This window comes from Spermophilus citellus (genome assembly GCF_964194105.1).
Source record: "Spermophilus citellus genome assembly, chromosome: 3".
NCBI classification, from domain to species: domain Eukaryota; kingdom Metazoa; phylum Chordata; class Mammalia; order Rodentia; family Sciuridae; genus Spermophilus; species Spermophilus citellus.
Genome location: NC_138184.1, coordinates 10,518,043 through 10,533,968, shown reverse-complemented (window position 1 = coordinate 10,533,968; position 15,926 = coordinate 10,518,043). Strand labels below are relative to the sequence as shown.

Genomic DNA, 15,926 nt, shown 5'->3' with positions numbered 1-15,926 from the left:
GCTGAAGGCTGAGCAGCATGAACAAGGTAGAGAGGGGAGAAAAGGGCATTCCAGGCCCCAGGACGGTGGGTGAAAAGGCCCTGGGGCAGGGGAGAAAGCAGGGGTCCGGGCTGCAGGTGAGGGAGTGTGGCTGGAGCAAAGCGGCAGAGGAAAGCTAGCGGAGAGCTGGGGAGGGAGGGGCCCTGCCAGGGGACGCTGCTGTGGAATCTTAAGCACCAGGAAAGGCCTGGAAAGATTGAAGCGGTGATGTGATTTGAAATGGTTGAGATGAGAGCGCCTGGCTACAATGAGATGAGGCTGAGCTGGAGGTGGGCACCAGGTCCCAGCAAGAGGTGACAGGTGGCAGTGGAGGCAGCAGGGAACTGGAGGGACTGGCTCAGAGCATGGGGCTGGACTGGGCAGGAGGGAGCTGGCCCTGGGAGGAGGAGGAGTGGGCGTGGTGAGTTTGAGGTCCCCGCAGGACCCGGGAGGCAAGCAGCAGGGCGTCTGGAGCTTTGGGCTGAGGTCGGGCGGGAGGAGGGGTCTGCAGAGGGCAGAATTTCTGTGCATCCCTTGGGCAGGTGGTTCCCATGTCCTTCTGCATGCTCGAGGGACACCAGGCTCTGAGCCGTCACTGGAGAGAGGACCACAAAGGGAAGGACTCCATGCCCCCAGGGCCTGTGGCCAGTGGCAGGGCAGGGTCTGGGGAAGCTAGGAGGGGGCTCTGGAGGCTCCGGGGGCACTCAGGACGTGGTGCAGGAAGAGACGGGTGGACGAGGGCTGCCGGGACCCTCGCCCCACCAGACCCCTCCGGTCCCTACCCCACCTCCCTCGTGTCTCCTCCCTCGGCTCCCCAGGGGCAGCATGCTGTCTGCACGTCTCCCTGCCAGATCCCGCTGCTTCCGCCTGGTGGCAGGCTCCATCCTGAGCCCCGAGGCTGCTTCCAGGGCTGCCTGCCTCTGCATGCTCCCGAGTCCACATGTTATGATCCGCCCCATGGAAGGGATGGCTTGCACTCTGGGGGTGTACGGGAGGGGGCTGGGGACACCTGGGCTGTTGGCCCCGTCCCCAGGTGGAGCTGGGTGGCCAGGCAGGGCTGGGGTCAGGTCAGGGGCACGGAGGGTGATCTCGGAACCAAGCTGGGCTGGGGCTCTGGTGAGAACTTGGGTGTTCTCACTGACAGGCCCAGTGCGGTCAGGTAGGGCCCAGCCCCTTCGGCCACCAGGCCTAAGGGCCAGCTGCTGCATCCCATAGAACACCTGACTCACCAGCCAACCGAGAGGCCTCTTGCCAACCTCGGAAATTCCACTCCCAGGCCAGAGCTACTGACAGACACAGGCCCCATAGCGGGGAGTCCCCCACAACCCTGTGCCCCAGAAGCACCAAGGACAATGTCCATGTAATCATTGCCCAAATTGGCACACGCTTGAGACCGGGAGGGTTGCTGCGATACCTGGGCTCCCCGTATGGGTCGCCCTGCGCCATTTGCGGGGTGAGGGCTCAGCAGTGCTAGGCCTTGCTATGGGGCCTGAATCGCTGCTCCCACAAATCCCTTAGGCCAGACTCCAGGTGGGGTCCCCTTAGCAGGAGACCCACTAGCCCCCGCCTCTCACCCCCCAAGTCCTAGCCAGCGGCGGGAGGTTTCCACGTCTGCCCGAGGCAGGGATCACTCAGAGGCCATGAGCCAGGAAAGCCAGCATCACTGCTAGAACGAGGGGCCTGGGAAAGCTGCAGGGCATGTGGCCAGCCTCCAGGGCCATAGGGGCCCAGGCCTGCCCCAAAGCAGACAGTGACCAAATCCTATTTTTAAACGATGTCAACTATTTTCCATAATCAAATAAAAAGATGCTACTCAGGCCCAACAAATTAGCTTCACTGGCCAAACAGGTCCACTTGTGATTTCTAGCCCCCCAGCCAGGGTCCCCTGAAGCCTCAGGACAGTCATGTAAACACCCAGGAGTTGTGACCACCATTCCCGCCAGCCTCCTGCTCCACTTTTAGCTTGGGTGGGAGGACACAGAGGCCGGTGAGCAGACAAGCTTTTTTGAGCAAATCAGAGTCCACCCAGGGAGGTCCTGGGGGCAGGGACGGCCCCACCTCCCGGCCCCCCCGCACCTGCCCCTTGGTGGGCTGGGGGTTAATTCGGAGCTCACCCGCCCCATGGGAGCTGAGTCGTTCCTGCTTCCCGCAGGCCTGGTCCCGTGACACTCCACCCAGCCCCAGAAGCTGAGAAGCCATCCCTGAGAGGGGGGAAAAGGGCCCCAAATGCATCTTCTCCGACTCAGCGGGCAGCGAGGACTCACCCTGCAGCCGAACAGCCCCAGCTCCCTCCCGTCCTCCCCATTCCCGCTCGCCAAGGGGGTAAGGAAAGATGCTCTTCTGCTTCTCCCCATTGGCTCCAGCCGCTGCTCCTCTTGGCCGTGGGGTGAGGTCAGGGCGGGCAGGAGCGGGTGGGCAGCTCGGCAGGGCAGGGCAGGGCAGGGTGCCCGGTGAGTCCCGTGACAGATGCATTTCTGGCTCGGAGCGTAACATGCCCTCGGAACCCGCACATGTCCTCCAGGCCTGAGCGTGCTGGCGACCCCCACCCCGCCCCCGCCCCCGCCCCGGTGTTTGTGCATCGTACACGTGTGATGGGTTCCGCAACTTGACCCGCTTGTGTCCTATCGTCTCAGTGCATTTGGTTGTTGGGAGAAATAAAAACCATCTCGATTTTTTTCCTGATTGGATGATTCGGATATATTTTCTTTTCCTTGATCTTTTGTTATTTCTTTCCCACCCCGTTCCCTTCTCCTCCTTCCCCCTTTTCTTTCCTTTTCCCCACTGCGGGTGGGGCTGGCAGGGAGGGCGGATGCTTTTGAGTTGATGCCTTTCCTTCTTCCCACCCTCTGCCCCTGACTTCCTTCCTTTTTTCGAGTTTTCCCTCTGCACCATTGCATTAATAGTGCTTTCTCTCCTTTCCCTCCTTATTTGGGGTCTGGCTTGCTTTTTTCCTGTTGGTTGGCTTCATGTAGGGGCCTCTGTGAGTGGTGACAGCTCTGAGCTCCTGGGGTGGGTGGATGGTCACCCCTCTCCCTCCATCTCCCCAGAATAACTTCATCAACCTGAGTTTTCTCCGCCTCTTCCGAGCTGCCCGGCTCATCAAACTCCTCCGTCAGGGTTACACCATCCGCATTCTTCTCTGGACCTTCGTGCAGTCCTTCAAGGTGAGCCCCTGCCCCTGCCCCTGGCCCAGGGCTCAGAAGAGCGGACTCCTGTGCTCCAGAGGAATCAAACTGGACGTGACTCTGTGCAGGAGCCATCCTGGGATGCCATCTTCGGGGCTCCTATCTAACTTCTTGCCCCTGGGGTGTCTTCAGAGCTCTGAAGGCCTCATCACAGAGCCCCAGTGACCAGCGCTGGCGGGACTCGCGCAGCATGTGCCCCCCTCCCCGACCAGTGGGGGTCGCGCTGGGACAAGGGAAGGAAATGGTGGGCCGAGGGGCCCAGCACCCCTCACTGCCTTCCCTCCCGCAGGCCCTGCCCTATGTGTGCCTGCTGATTGCCATGCTCTTCTTCATCTACGCCATCATCGGGATGCAGGTGAGCGCGCACTCTAAGGTATCGGGCCACCCAGAGGGGCAGCCGCCCCCAGGCAGGAGCGGCCCAGTGGAGCCCAAATCGGGTGGCAAAGAGATGGAGCTGGCTTCCCTGAAGCCACGGGCTGCGGGGCGGCAGGCTGGCCCTGGTGGTCACCCTCCCATTCCGCAGGTGTTTGGCAACATCGGCATCGACATGGAGGACGAGGACAGTGATGAGGACGAGTTCCAAATCACTGAGCACAACAACTTCCGGACCTTCTTCCAGGCGCTCATGCTTCTCTTCCGGTGAGAGGGGGCGTGGCTTCTCCCTTCCACGGGTGGGGAGGCCTTCATTCTTCTCTTCCGGTGTGTGTGCCCACGTCCATCCCCTCCGGTGGGGAACATGCGCTAATCTCTTAAATGTCCCACTCTCCTCCTCCCTTTCTGGGGAGGTTTGGTTCGGGCGTGCGGGGCGCAAGGGTCCATGGCAGGGCAGTTGCTGAAGGCCTTCTTCAGGCTTCAACTCGTTGAATCCCCCTGACTGCCTCCTGAGGTGGGGACGCTTGAACTCCCCATCCGACACTTGAGGAAATTGAGGCTTAGGGCTGTTGAGGTTGATTCTTTGGTGAAGCCTGGATGCACGTCCTGCATTCCCCGAGCGGAGGTTTATTGAGCAGCTACTGTGTTCCAGGCACTGCCACACCCCGGGATACGGCAGAGGGAGAGGGAAAACACTTTCTATCCTTTGGAAGTTAATTTTCCCATGAGGAAGACACATAATTGGTAAAAACAATTATAGGAGATCCTAGATGGAGATAAAATTTTAGATCAGGAGGGCATGGGGATTTGGGTGTGGTAAGCCCAGTTATTCGGGAGGCTGAGGTAGGAGGATCGTAAGTTCGAGGCCAGCTGGGCAACTTAGTGAGACCCCGCGTCAAAATAAAATCAAAAAGGGCTGGGAATGTGAGTAACTCAGTGGTGGAGGAGGAATACCACACACACACAAAGAAAAAAAGGAGGAGGAGGGGCTTCGGATGTGGCTCAAGCGGTAGCGCGCTCGCCTGGCATGCGTGCGGCCCCGGGTTCGATCCTCAGCACCACATACCAACAAAGATGTTGTGTCCCCCGAGAACTAAAAAATAAATATTTAAAAAAAAAAAAGGTGGAGGAAAGGGGACACAGAAATGGTGTCTGGTGCCCCGTGTGGGAGGTGCCTAGAATAGGTGAATTCAGAGCTGGAAAGTGGAACAGGGGGTGCGGGGCTGGGGGCAGAGAGCAGGGAGTTACTACTTACAGGGAACAGAATTGGGGAGGGTGAGAAAGTTCTGGGGTGGGCGGTGCTGACAGTCACTAGCGGTGTGACAGCAGTTGGTGCCACTGAGTCGTGTGTTTCAAAGTGGTTAAAACGGTCTATTTAAGAATTTTGCCGCAATAAAAAAAATAGGTTCATCTAACAACAAAAAGAAGGGGATGGAGGGCCTGTTGGTCACACCTGTCTGGAGGTGTGACGTTAGAGGGACAAAGGTGAGGAGGGAGCCATGTGGATGTCAGGAAGGGTGGCCAGGCAGAGGGGACAGCTGACACAGGGATCGTGGCCGGGACACGGCTGGCACGTTTGAGGACAGTGAGGGGCCAGCTCACCCGGAGCACAGTGACCCAGGGAGAAAAGACTCTCGGGGAGAGTCACCTGGAGGGAGGAGAGCTTTTAGGTTATGCAGATGTCCCTGGGCCCAGTCCGGCCGGGTCCCGCCTGTCGGGTGGAGCGTGGGCCTCAGCTTGCCCCATCCTGGGGGTGGAGCCCAGCGCCTCGTGTGTGAGCGAGCCCTCTGCCCCTGACCAGCTCCTCACCCAGCACCAGCATTTTCAAAAGTCCCCGTGGGCTTTAAAGCTCAGCCAAGGAGGAGAATGTCCACCCGATGTCCTAGGGAGGGGAGGCAGTGGACCTGGGGCTCAGATCAGCCCACCCAGCTCCAGAGCCCAGTGTCTGACCCACACGCGCCCCTTCCCGAGAGGTCTTGGCCTCCAGCCAGAGCCGGGTGCCCAGGCCCCTGATGCCCGTCCCTGTCCTCAGGAGTGCCACCGGGGAAGCCTGGCACAACATCATGCTCTCCTGCCTCAGTGGGAAGCCATGTGACAAGAACTCTGGCATCCTGACAGCCGACTGCGGCAACGAGTTCGCTTATTTTTACTTCGTGTCCTTCATCTTCCTCTGCTCCTTCCTGGTGAGTCTGCGGGAGGGGAGGCCGGGCGGGCCTGGACTCCTCTCTGGCTCAGGACCAGATTTCTCTAGGATGAGACCAATCTGCTCCTTCAGGGCTGCTCCCAGCCAGCCTGGGGCTCAGTGAACCCAAGTTTCCCAGTGTGGATCCCGCTGAGCTTGGGGGCACCCCAACTTGCACCCTCTGGGTGCCCCCGACACTAGATGACCATGTCAGCCCAAGGAGAGTCGGACACAGCGTAATCCCAGCAGCTCAGGAGGCTGAGGCAGGAGGATGGCGAGTGCAAAGCCAGCCTCAGCAACTCAGTGAGACCCTGTCTCTAAATGAAATACAAAATAGGGCTGGGGATGGGGCTCAGTGGTCGAGTGCTCCCGAGTTCAATCCCAGGTACCAAAAAAAAAAAATGCGTAAGAAAATCAGCTTGAAGGAGGGAGCCTTCTCCTGGTTCAGGGCCTCAGCCACGTGGGTCCATGGGCACTCGAGCCACTGGGATGGGCCTGGGGGAGGCAGGACATCATGCAGCCAGGAAGCGGAGGGAGATGGAGAAAGAGCCAAAGACCCAGTAGACCTTCCCCGGGCGTGCCCCCACTTCCTGTTTCCACCACCTCCAACACCTTCGGTTATGACCCTGTCAGTGGGTCAGTGTTGATGAGGTCCCAGCCCAGGTGACCTAGTCACCTCCCCAGCCCCACCTCCGAACACTGCCGAACACTAGGTTGAGCCTTTGGAGATCATTCCAGATCCAACTGATAGCCCTGTCCCTCCCCGCAATAGGGTGACAGCCAAGAGTGTCACCAGACATTGCTGCCATTCCCTGGGGAAGGCCAGGATCCCCTCCATTGGAGACCCAGATGGGGGAGGATCTGGGGTCCTCCCCAGCGGTGGTCCCCTTGGTGTGACCCATTTCCCAGCCCCCCCACCGTCCATCTGCCCTTCTCCCTCCCCGTCTGCACCCAAGCTCACCAGAGCTCACCCTCGCTGTCCTCCTTGGGTCAGCGAGTGTCTCCTCGGGGTCCACTGCCGCTCTCTGTCCCCGGGCCTCTGCGGGAGTTCAGTGGGTGCGTCCGCCAGCCACCTCAGCTCTCTCCCTCCTACTCCCGTCTCCCCCTGGGGCCCCACAGATGCTGAACCTCTTCGTCGCCGTCATCATGGACAACTTTGAGTACCTCACCCGAGACTCCTCCATCCTAGGCCCCCACCACCTGGATGAATACGTGCGTGTCTGGGCCGAGTACGACCCTGCCGCTTGGTAAGGAGTGCCTGGGTCCCCCGGCCACACTGGGGTGGGCCTCCTGCCGGAGCTGGGACGTGGGCAGGCGGGTCCTGGGCGTGGGTCCCAGGCTCTGGCAGGGACCCCACCTGCGTCGGTCCAGAGGAGAGAAGGAGAACCTCAGGGTCTCACCCCTGCCAAAGCCCTGTCCCTAGGAAGGGAGGGGAGGGTCACCCGGAGGATGAGGGAGCCCTGCTGCGCCCTGAAGGGTTAGCGCAGCAGGCCCTGGGAGGAGCTGCAGCCTCCAGTGGACTCCGCTGGGGCATAGGGGAGAGGCTGGCCCAGCTGGGCAGCCGAGATCTGGCACAAGATGGGAGCCCCAGAACCCCCTCCAAAACCTGGAGCGAGCTGGCTGCGGTGACGCACGCCTGTCACCCAGCGGCGATCAGCAAAAGCAAGGTGCTAAGCAATTCAGGGAGACCCTGTCTCTAAATAAAAGACAAAATTGGGCTGGCGACGTGGCTCAGTGGTCATGTGACCCTGAGGTGGATCCCCAGTGACCATTCAAACAAAACCACTAGAGCCGCCAGGGGGATGGGCCCTTGCCTCCCCATGACCTTGAAGAAAGAGCGTCCATCTCTGGAGACCAGAGGCCACTGCGGGCTGGAGGGGCCCAGCTCGGCTCCCCCATACCTGGGTGGGCTCTGAGTGCGCTCGACACCAGGCCCTTGCAGACACTCAGAGGCCCCTGGAGCGGCCTGGAGCCCCCAGCCACGGGGACTCTAGGTGGGGCTGGTCTCGGCACCTGAAAGTGCATTACTGAGGGGGCCTCGTTGGCCGAGTCCTCCTGTCCTCTGGCCACCGCCCTGGCAGGGAGGCCTCAAGGAGGGGGCGGGAGGATGGGTCTCTCCAGCCCCGCAGCCCAGACAAGCCCTCCCCAAGGCCAGAGGTGCCGCGGGTTCCTAACTCTTCCTCTTTCGATTTTAGGTCCGTTGCTGTCCCCCTTCTCTCTGTCACCAGCCCCCTCAGTGTAGCCCACATAGATTGTGCCAGGAGGCAAGAAGCCAAGGGCCTGGGGGGAGGTGCGGGTCTAAGACCCCCAGCACAGCCACCAGACCCGCCCGGGGCCCAGTGTCCGAATGTCCCCAGAGACCTCTCCTCTCCCAAGCCTGCAGCAGTCCCAGAGACCAGGAGGTCCAGCCCCTGCTGTCCCTGCCCCACCGAGGGCTGGGGGCGGGGGCAAAGGCAGCCTGGGCCGCGCTCACTAACCCTGTCTTCCCTTTCAGCGGTCGGATCCATTATAAGGACATGTACAGTTTATTGCGCGTAATCTCCCCCCCTCTCGGCCTAGGCAAGAAATGTCCTCATAGGGTTGCTTGCAAGGTTTGACTTCCACTAAAACCTGCTAGCATCCTGGAATGAGCGTGGCTTGGGGTCTTCAATATATATATTTCATATATATATATATATATATATATCTAAACACAGAGCCATCTCTCTCTTGCATTGAACTAGAAGACGTGTAGGCGACAGAATGCGGCCATGTGGTCGATGAAGCATGGACGCACACTCCTGTGTTCCCTCGGCCATCTCTGCTTGCTCTTAGCTGGCCGCCCATCCCGGGGTCTCCACGGCACCCCAGATCAGCTCCACCTCGGGGTGGGGTGTGACTCTGCCCCACGCTCCACTCTCCCCCGTACCCCACTCCCAGAGCCCCAGCCCCCTCCCCACCTGGCCCCTCCCCCTCGGCCCCCTCAGAGACCAGCCTCAGCCAAACCAGAGAATGTCGCCCCCCTTTCAAAATGACCCCGCGAGCGAGGCTCAGCTCCCGGCTGCCCGCCAGGAGACCCCCCTCCGCACCCACCACGTCCCAGCTCCAACCCAGGTCGAGCCCGACTCTCCCCTGCTCGTGAGCAGTGAAATACTCATTTTTAATCACCTTTTCTTCCATTTTTTCCTCCTCTTTTCCATTTGTTTGAAATCTCTATTTTATCATTTCTCTGCATCTTTCTCTATTTTTTCGGCTCGTGTGGTTTGTTTTTTTTTTTTTGGTTTTGGTTTTGGTTTTCCTCCGTTCCCCCTCCTCCACCCCCTCCCTTGGTTCTGTCCCTCGTTTTCTGTTCTGTGCTGCCAGGGGCCGCATGCCTTACCCGGACATGTATCAGATGCTGAGACACATGTCTCCGCCCCTGGGTCTGGGGAAGAAGTGTCCGGCCAGAGTGGCCTACAAGGTAGTCTACCTGTGCCGACTGCGGTGTCCAGGCACTGGGGATTTTTCAGTGCTCGACAGAAACGCCCGGCCGAGTCTTCTTCCACCCCCCTCTTTTCTTCTTCTTGTTTTTTCTTTTTTCTTTTCTCCTTGAGTAACTGGCTCCTGCCGTCCCTCTACTCTAAGCAGCACAGTGTTGTCCTTTCTGATGAGTGTCTACGTGCTCTGAGACTCCATTATGGCCGACATGCTGGAGGGAGGGGGGGGACACCCAGGTCCCCTGGCGGCCACTCGGTCCCTGGGGAACCAAATTGGACACAACCTGCTTCCAGGGAGTCACAGTGGCATCTCTGACCCCAGAGCAGCCCCTGCACCCAGGACAGGACAGGGACCCTTCAGGACAGAGGCTAGGCCCCGGCCCATCTTCTGTGCCACCTGAGTCCCCAGGCCCCGGGGACCTTCCACGCACACACCTGAAGCTGATCTCTGACTCAGGCCTTGGGGATCCGATGCTCCCAAGAGCTCCCCCTCCCCTGGAGGTGCCTCCCCAGCCCCCATCCCATGCCACCCATCCCCCAAAGTCACCCCAACCGGCCTCTCCGTTGTTCCAGAGCGGGCAGGCGGGCCGCAGCTGGACCCCTGGACGGTGGCACACTGACGCAGGCCATGCACGCTGCCTTGGCGGGGCCTGGGGCGGGCAGGCGCCGTGGCCGACCGGGGGGTGCATGCTTGCTGAGGGTGTGAGGGGCTGCCGCCAGGCGGCTGAGCCAGGCCCTAGGCCCCCCCTGGAATCTCCCGTGGCACCCCAGGACAAACGCTCTGTTCCCCCCACTCATCCTTGAGAAGCTCAGGGACATACACCTGCAAGACCCCATCCCCCCTCATCCTCTTCCTGTCCAATCCTAACCCTAACCTTCCGCGTGTCTCCTGTCTGTGTGATTCCCGCAGCCCCCGCCCTCACCCCTCTCACCTGGTCTGCCAGCCTCCCTCCCCTCCTCAGTGGAGGCCAGGACAAGCCGCCCTACCTGTCCCCCTCAAGCTCCCTCACCCCACACTGGGGATGGAACCCAGAGTGCCCTGCCTCTGAGCCACACCCGGCCTTCTTGTTTTGAGATGGTCTCACTAACCTACCTGGGCTGGCCTTGAATTTACAATCCTCCTGCCTCAGCCTCTGAGCAACTGGGATTATAGGTGTGCACCACCACACCGGCTCCATTTCTCCTGTCCCTTCTCTCAGGGTGTGTGTGGGCACAGTAGAGAGGGAAGGAGACCCCTCGCTCCGTCTCTATGCAGAGCCTCCAAGGCACCTTTGTGCAAACTTAAAAGGACGCCCTTTCCACAGAACACTTTGTCTGCTGGGAAATTGTTGTAACCCACGGATGTGATCAGACCAAGATACTTTTATGCTAATGAGAGGAACTGTTGTATTAAATATGCAAATCCATGATTTCTGAGTTGGGGAGCCCTTTGTGCAGTGTATAACATGCACAGCTGTACACCAAGCCCCCCTGTGTTCTTTTATTTTTTTTTTAATATTTATTTTTTAGGTGTAGATGGACACAACACAATGCCTTTATTTTTATGTGGTGCTGAGGCTCAAACCCCTGTCCCAGCCCCAGCCCCACCCTCTCTGTGTTTAACCACTGCCTCCCTCCCTGACCTGCCCCAGATACCACTTGTTCCTTCCCCAGGTTTCCTGTCCCCTACCCTCTTTCCCTGTTTTCTGTCCATGTGTATCAGAAATCCCTGGTGAATCCCAAAGCCCTATCTGTGCCACCTCTGTCTGGGCTGGTGCACACCAGCCTGACACCCCCTCCGTCACCACCCAGCAGGGGACAGAGCCCCTGCCTGGGACACAGGGAATATCATCTTCCCTGGGCCTGGGAATGCCCCACCCCGTCCCCTCCTGCTGCACACAGCCCAGGTCCGGCCATGCCCCCAGATACACTTTCCACAGAGCTATGAATGAGTCTCGAGATTCCGTCTGCATGCGCATGTCTGTGCTGTTCCGTGTCACCTCGCTGCATGCTGCGAGGGGCCTGCCCCACCCGCGGGGCGCCTGCCTGCTGCCTCCCAGAGGAATGTGACCTGTGTCCAGCGGGGCTGCCCTGGTCCAGCCGTACAGGGGCGGGGCGGGTGCCTGCGACTGTGGCCCGGGGACCCTCTGCTGGCTGCTGCACGTGCTGGACTGGGCTTTGCTCTCTCTGGGGTCAGACGGGGACGGAGCCATCCAGGAGAGCTCTGAGGCCGGGCGCCTGGGAGGGCGGCGGGACGAGGAGGGGCGAGGACGCGCAGGAGAGCCCTGTGCCCTCCCTGCGGCCACCGGAGGAGACTGGGAAACTCGGGGCTGGGCGTGGGGCCGCCGTGGCCTTCAGAGTTCTCCTGGAGGTCCCCGATGGGGTGGGTGTGGCTCGCCGGGGACCCCAGAGGAGGACCCAAGAGTGACGGCCCTCCCCCGGGTTCTCTGTAGAGGCTCCTGCGGATGGATTTGCCCGTCGCGGATGACAACACCGTCCACTTCAACTCCACCCTCATGGCGCTGATCCGCACAGCCCTGGACATCAAGATAGCCAAAGGTAAGGGCAGGGCCGACTGGTCGCCCGGAGGGGGAAGCAGGCACAGGGCAGAGATGCCACCCCTTTGTCGCCGGGCACTCTTCCGCAAACCCTCAGTGTGTCCTGTCATGTGCGCCAGACACCCCTGTAGACAGGGGGGCTCCCCAAGAAGGTTCTGAGGGAAAAACCTGGGGAGAAGGCTCCGGAGGCGCAAAGGCCCTGAGGCAGGGGTGGGGCAGGACAGAGCCTCAACCGACCTGGCCTCAAGGAGGAGACGCCCCGGCTCTAGAGCAGAGGCGGGGACCCCTCCAGCCTCATCTCCACGGGCTCCCTCTGTGGGGACCACAGACCTGGGCGGTCAACCTGAGTTAGTCCAATGTCTGTCACTGTCGTGAAATAACCTGAGGCGGGGAACCTTATGAAGAACAGCAGCTGGGCGGGGACAGCTCGTGGGCAGGGCACCTGCCAAGGTGCACGGGCCCTGGGTCCGGTCCCCAGCTCATTTAGCTCCGAGTCTCAAGTACCACCAGATTTAGTGGCTGCGGACGTCCCTGTGTCAGGAGGCGGTTCTCAGATGCCCTGAGTTCCACACTTGGGTCTCCACGGCCGGAGCCCAGGGCTTGGACAGGCGGGGCTGGTCTCTGAAGGACCCAGAAGAACTTGGCTGTGACTTTATCCAGGAGCCTTCAGTCCCCGGCCACAGGACCGAGGCGGCCTCTTGGGGTTCCCTGGAGCCTGCCGTGGGGGCGCCCACACCCGTCCCTGGACGCCCTGAGCTTCCTCTGCTGCTGGCTTAGGCCACAGGGGACAAATGAGCCCCCTCACTTTGCAGGTTCTCAGATATTATGTCGCCACCCTGTGCACCGGGGAGGCAGGTGGGGGCCCTCTCTGTCCCTCTGCCTCCGTCCCTCTCTTTGTGTCTGTCCAGGAGAATCTGGAAAAGGCCATTCCCCCTGTCCTCCCTGGGTCCTAGATGTTATGTTGGACCCGGGGCCTCCTCCTGAGGGACTTAGGCCTCCCTCTGCCCCAGGCCAAGAGGGCAGAGCCGCCACCTGCCTGGGTAGATGTAAACCCGCAGCCCTGGCCGCCCCTGGAGGGCGCTGACCCTGATGGGCAGCAGTAGGGTCTTGTGGGGGACAGGAGCTCCGGGCGGGGTAGTAACAGGGGCCAGAGCACCTGGTGGCCACACTGTCCTCCCCCGCACACGGCATTCCCAAGGCAGGGCCGCCCTTGCCTTGTCCTTGGAAGAGCTCCCCCAGCCGGGAGCCTCGGCTGGCCCTGGCTTCCTGGCACCCTGTCTGGGGCCCCCACTGGCGACCATGATGGTGGCTCTGAGCAAAAGCATTAGTCGAGCACCTGATGTGTGCCCAGCCCTGCCCTCGGCATTTGGGATACCACAGGGGAGAGCGACCCCCTGTCCCCAGGCACCGAGGAGAAAGGGGCACAATACACACTGCAGCTGAGGCAAGAGCCGGCCAGCCACCTGGTGGAGGGGCAGCCTTCAGGCCTGGGTCCCGGGAGCCACCAAGTAGAGTTAACAGCTAGAGGGTGACAAGCGCTACGGCGAGAAGAACGGGGGAGGTGGGGTCCAGGTTCAGAGGCAGAGGCAGTTCCGCCCTCAGGAACACTGGCCAGTGTCCAGGGACCTTCTTGGTTGTCACTGCATGGAGTGGCCTCTGTGTGTCGAACCCCGAGAGGTGGCTCTGCGTTCCCCACACAGGGGCACCTGCAGCCATGAGGTGGGGTCCAGCTGACCACTCGGGGGAGACAGGAGGCAGACCCCTCGGGCAGCACCCGAGGCAGCCAGCTGGGGTGACTGCTGCCCACCTGCCAAGGACCTCCTGCCCCGGGATCCCCAGTGCCAGTAGTTCTGTACCCAAGAAGGAGCAAGCCCAAGGCAGCCTCATACGAACCCGCCACCTCGCAGAGGTCACACCATGCTTTTCCCAGCCTGAGTGCAGCCCAGAGCCACTGGGCAGAGGGACGGGTGGTTCCCATCGAGGGCATTCTGACCCAGGGACACCTGGCAGGCCTGCCACAGCCTGGGTCTCCACATGGGCAGGGTGTGGCTTCCGGCAGGGAGGCTGCTCAGCACCCACGGCTCCAGATGCCTCAGCCAGGATCGTGCCCAGCGTCCTGGCTGGCGAAGTCAGAGGCCCTGCTCTGGCCTGAGCGCAGGTGTTTGTCTGCTCAGGCCACCAGGACCACGCACTGGGTGGCTGCAATGGACTAGGGTGGCCGCAGGCTTGTCCTCAGCCTTAGCCTTGGCGCCCAGGGGCCACCCTCCCTGGCCCTTTTGTCCAGGACACCAGCTGCCCTCCTAGGGCCCCACTAACCTTGCTGAGGCTCCAGCCACGGCCATGGTGGTGGTGAGGGCTGCACCGTAGGAACTTGGCAGGGGACGGGGACACAGTTCAGCCCCTCATAGCAGATGGTTTCTTCTCTCCCAGAGAAACTAGAAACATGTTTGTAGTATATTTCTTTTTATAATTTTATACCTTTATTTATTGATTGATTTCTATGGGGTCTGAGGATGGAGCCCAGGCCCTCGCACGTGCTAGGAGAGCACTCTACCCCTGAGCCCCAGCCCCGCCCCAGTTCATCTTATTTTAAGTTGACATGTAATAATTACAGGTGTCTGTGGGGTGCGGTGTGCGGGGGATAGATCAGGGTGTGTCGTGATCAGATCAGGGCAGTCAGCACCCAGTGCCCCCAGCGCCTGTGATTTCTTTGCGTTGGGAACATTTAAAATCCTCCTAAGGGCAGGGCGCTGGTGCCCACCTGTAATTCCAGTAGCTCAGGAGGCCGAGGCAGGAGGATCTCAGGTTCCAGGCCAGCCTCAGCGCCTTAGCGAGACCCTGTCTTAAAAGAAAAAAGAAGGCCGGGAGTGCAGCCAGTGGAGGAGCATTCCTGGGTTCAAGCCACAGCTCTGCAAAGAGAAAGGAAGAAGAAAAGGTTCCCGTGCCAAGGGGATCCCAGGTCATCACCAATGGTCTTCACCTCCCAACCGGAGGATCCGCCCCAGGGACCGCAGAACTCCACCGCAGAACTCCACATCCCTAGACCCTGTGGCCACGAGAGAAAAGAAAGGGAAGCCAGGGGCGAGGTGCGGTGCTGCACGCCTGTGGTCCCAGCCACCGGGGAGGCTGAGGCAGCAGGATCACTGGAGCCAGGAGTTAGTTGCCCGCGTGGGCAACATAGCGAGACCCTGAGTCCAAAAAGAAAGGGGTGAAAACGGGCGTGCGCGCGCCCTCTCGCGGTGATATAGGGGACAACCACTTAAGTCAAAAGAGCCAAAATCAATAGAAAGCGATGGGTGGGGGGACGGTGCTTGGTGACAGAGGTCCCCTAGGCCTCTTCGGCAGAGGATCTGAGCAGACCGCTGCAGGAGGAGGGGAGAGAGGGGGCCACGCAGATTTTCTTAGGAAACTGTCCTAGCACAGAAAGCACACCGCACAAGGATCATGGAACGGCCTGAGGCAGGAGCATGCCGGGCACATTTAAGGAGCAGTGGGGAGGTCGGTGCGGCTGAAGGGGAGTGAGGAGGAGCCGCGGGGCTGAGGACAGAGCAGGCAGGGAACCGTGAGCCTGGCCTGAGAATTCGGGCGCTCCGCCCGAGTGGGGCCTGACGCAGGTGCTCGCGGCGCCCTCTGGTGGCGGCATGCGGAGTAGACAGCGGGAGCCGGAGCGAGCCCAGGTCCGAGGAGGCGGGGTGGGGCAGCAGTTCAACTGTCCCTGGCTTCAGTGTCCTTGCTCCAAAATAGACCTGAAACTCAAAGCTCAGATCTATTTTGTTTAAAAAAACAACAACAAAATAGATCTGAGCTTTGAGTTTCACCTGCGCGTTAGCAAAAAGGCCCTTCTAGCGCCAGGGTGCAGCTCAGTTGTAGAGCCCTTGCCTAGCTTGCGTGAGGCCCTGGGTTCCATCCCAGCACTAAAAAAAAATTTAAAAAAATAAAATAAAAATAACATTTTGGATCAAGGTATGGAAGGTCCGGCATCAGGGGACCTCGTCTGGTGAGGGCCTTCTGGTTATCAGAGTCCCAGGCACCAATCACATGGAGAGAGACGGGTAGTACCTGTGGCTGTGTGTCTTTGCCGTCTGCCCTTTCCCTCTCCAAGCCTCAGGATCCAGTCCAGGGACAGAGCCCTCATGGCCCGTTTAATCCTGATGGCTTCCTCGAGGCCCCTCCAGAC

At 60.4% G+C, this 15,926-nt stretch overlaps 1 protein-coding gene and 1 long non-coding RNA gene across 3 annotated transcripts in view; one reads left to right on the top strand and one right to left on the bottom strand.

Annotated features, from left to right (window-relative positions):
* The first annotated feature begins 2,223 nt into the window (after window positions 1–2,223).
* Window positions 2,224–15,926, top strand: part of LOC308644214 (voltage-dependent P/Q-type calcium channel subunit alpha-1A-like) — a 21,740-nt gene continuing 8,037 nt past the window's right edge. For both annotated transcript variants that reach the window (XM_081285057.1, XM_081285056.1), the window contains exons 1-8: window positions 2,224–2,340; window positions 3,066–3,182; window positions 3,493–3,558; window positions 3,727–3,842; window positions 5,608–5,758; window positions 6,877–7,004; window positions 9,100–9,196; window positions 11,645–11,750. In XM_081285057.1, the coding sequence (XP_081141183.1) occupies window positions 2,245–2,340; window positions 3,066–3,182; window positions 3,493–3,558; window positions 3,727–3,842; window positions 5,608–5,758; window positions 6,877–7,004; window positions 9,100–9,196; window positions 11,645–11,750 (877 nt within the window). In that variant the 5' untranslated portion in view covers window positions 2,224–2,244. The remainder of the gene's footprint in view (window positions 2,341–3,065; window positions 3,183–3,492; window positions 3,559–3,726; window positions 3,843–5,607; window positions 5,759–6,876; window positions 7,005–9,099; window positions 9,197–11,644; window positions 11,751–15,926) is intronic.
* Window positions 10,918–14,592, bottom strand: LOC308644216. The gene is made up of 3 exons (XR_014020925.1): window positions 14,511–14,592; window positions 14,066–14,184; window positions 10,918–11,728 (listed from the first exon to the last, which is right to left on the bottom strand). It is a non-coding gene; the product is annotated as an uncharacterized lncRNA (long non-coding RNA).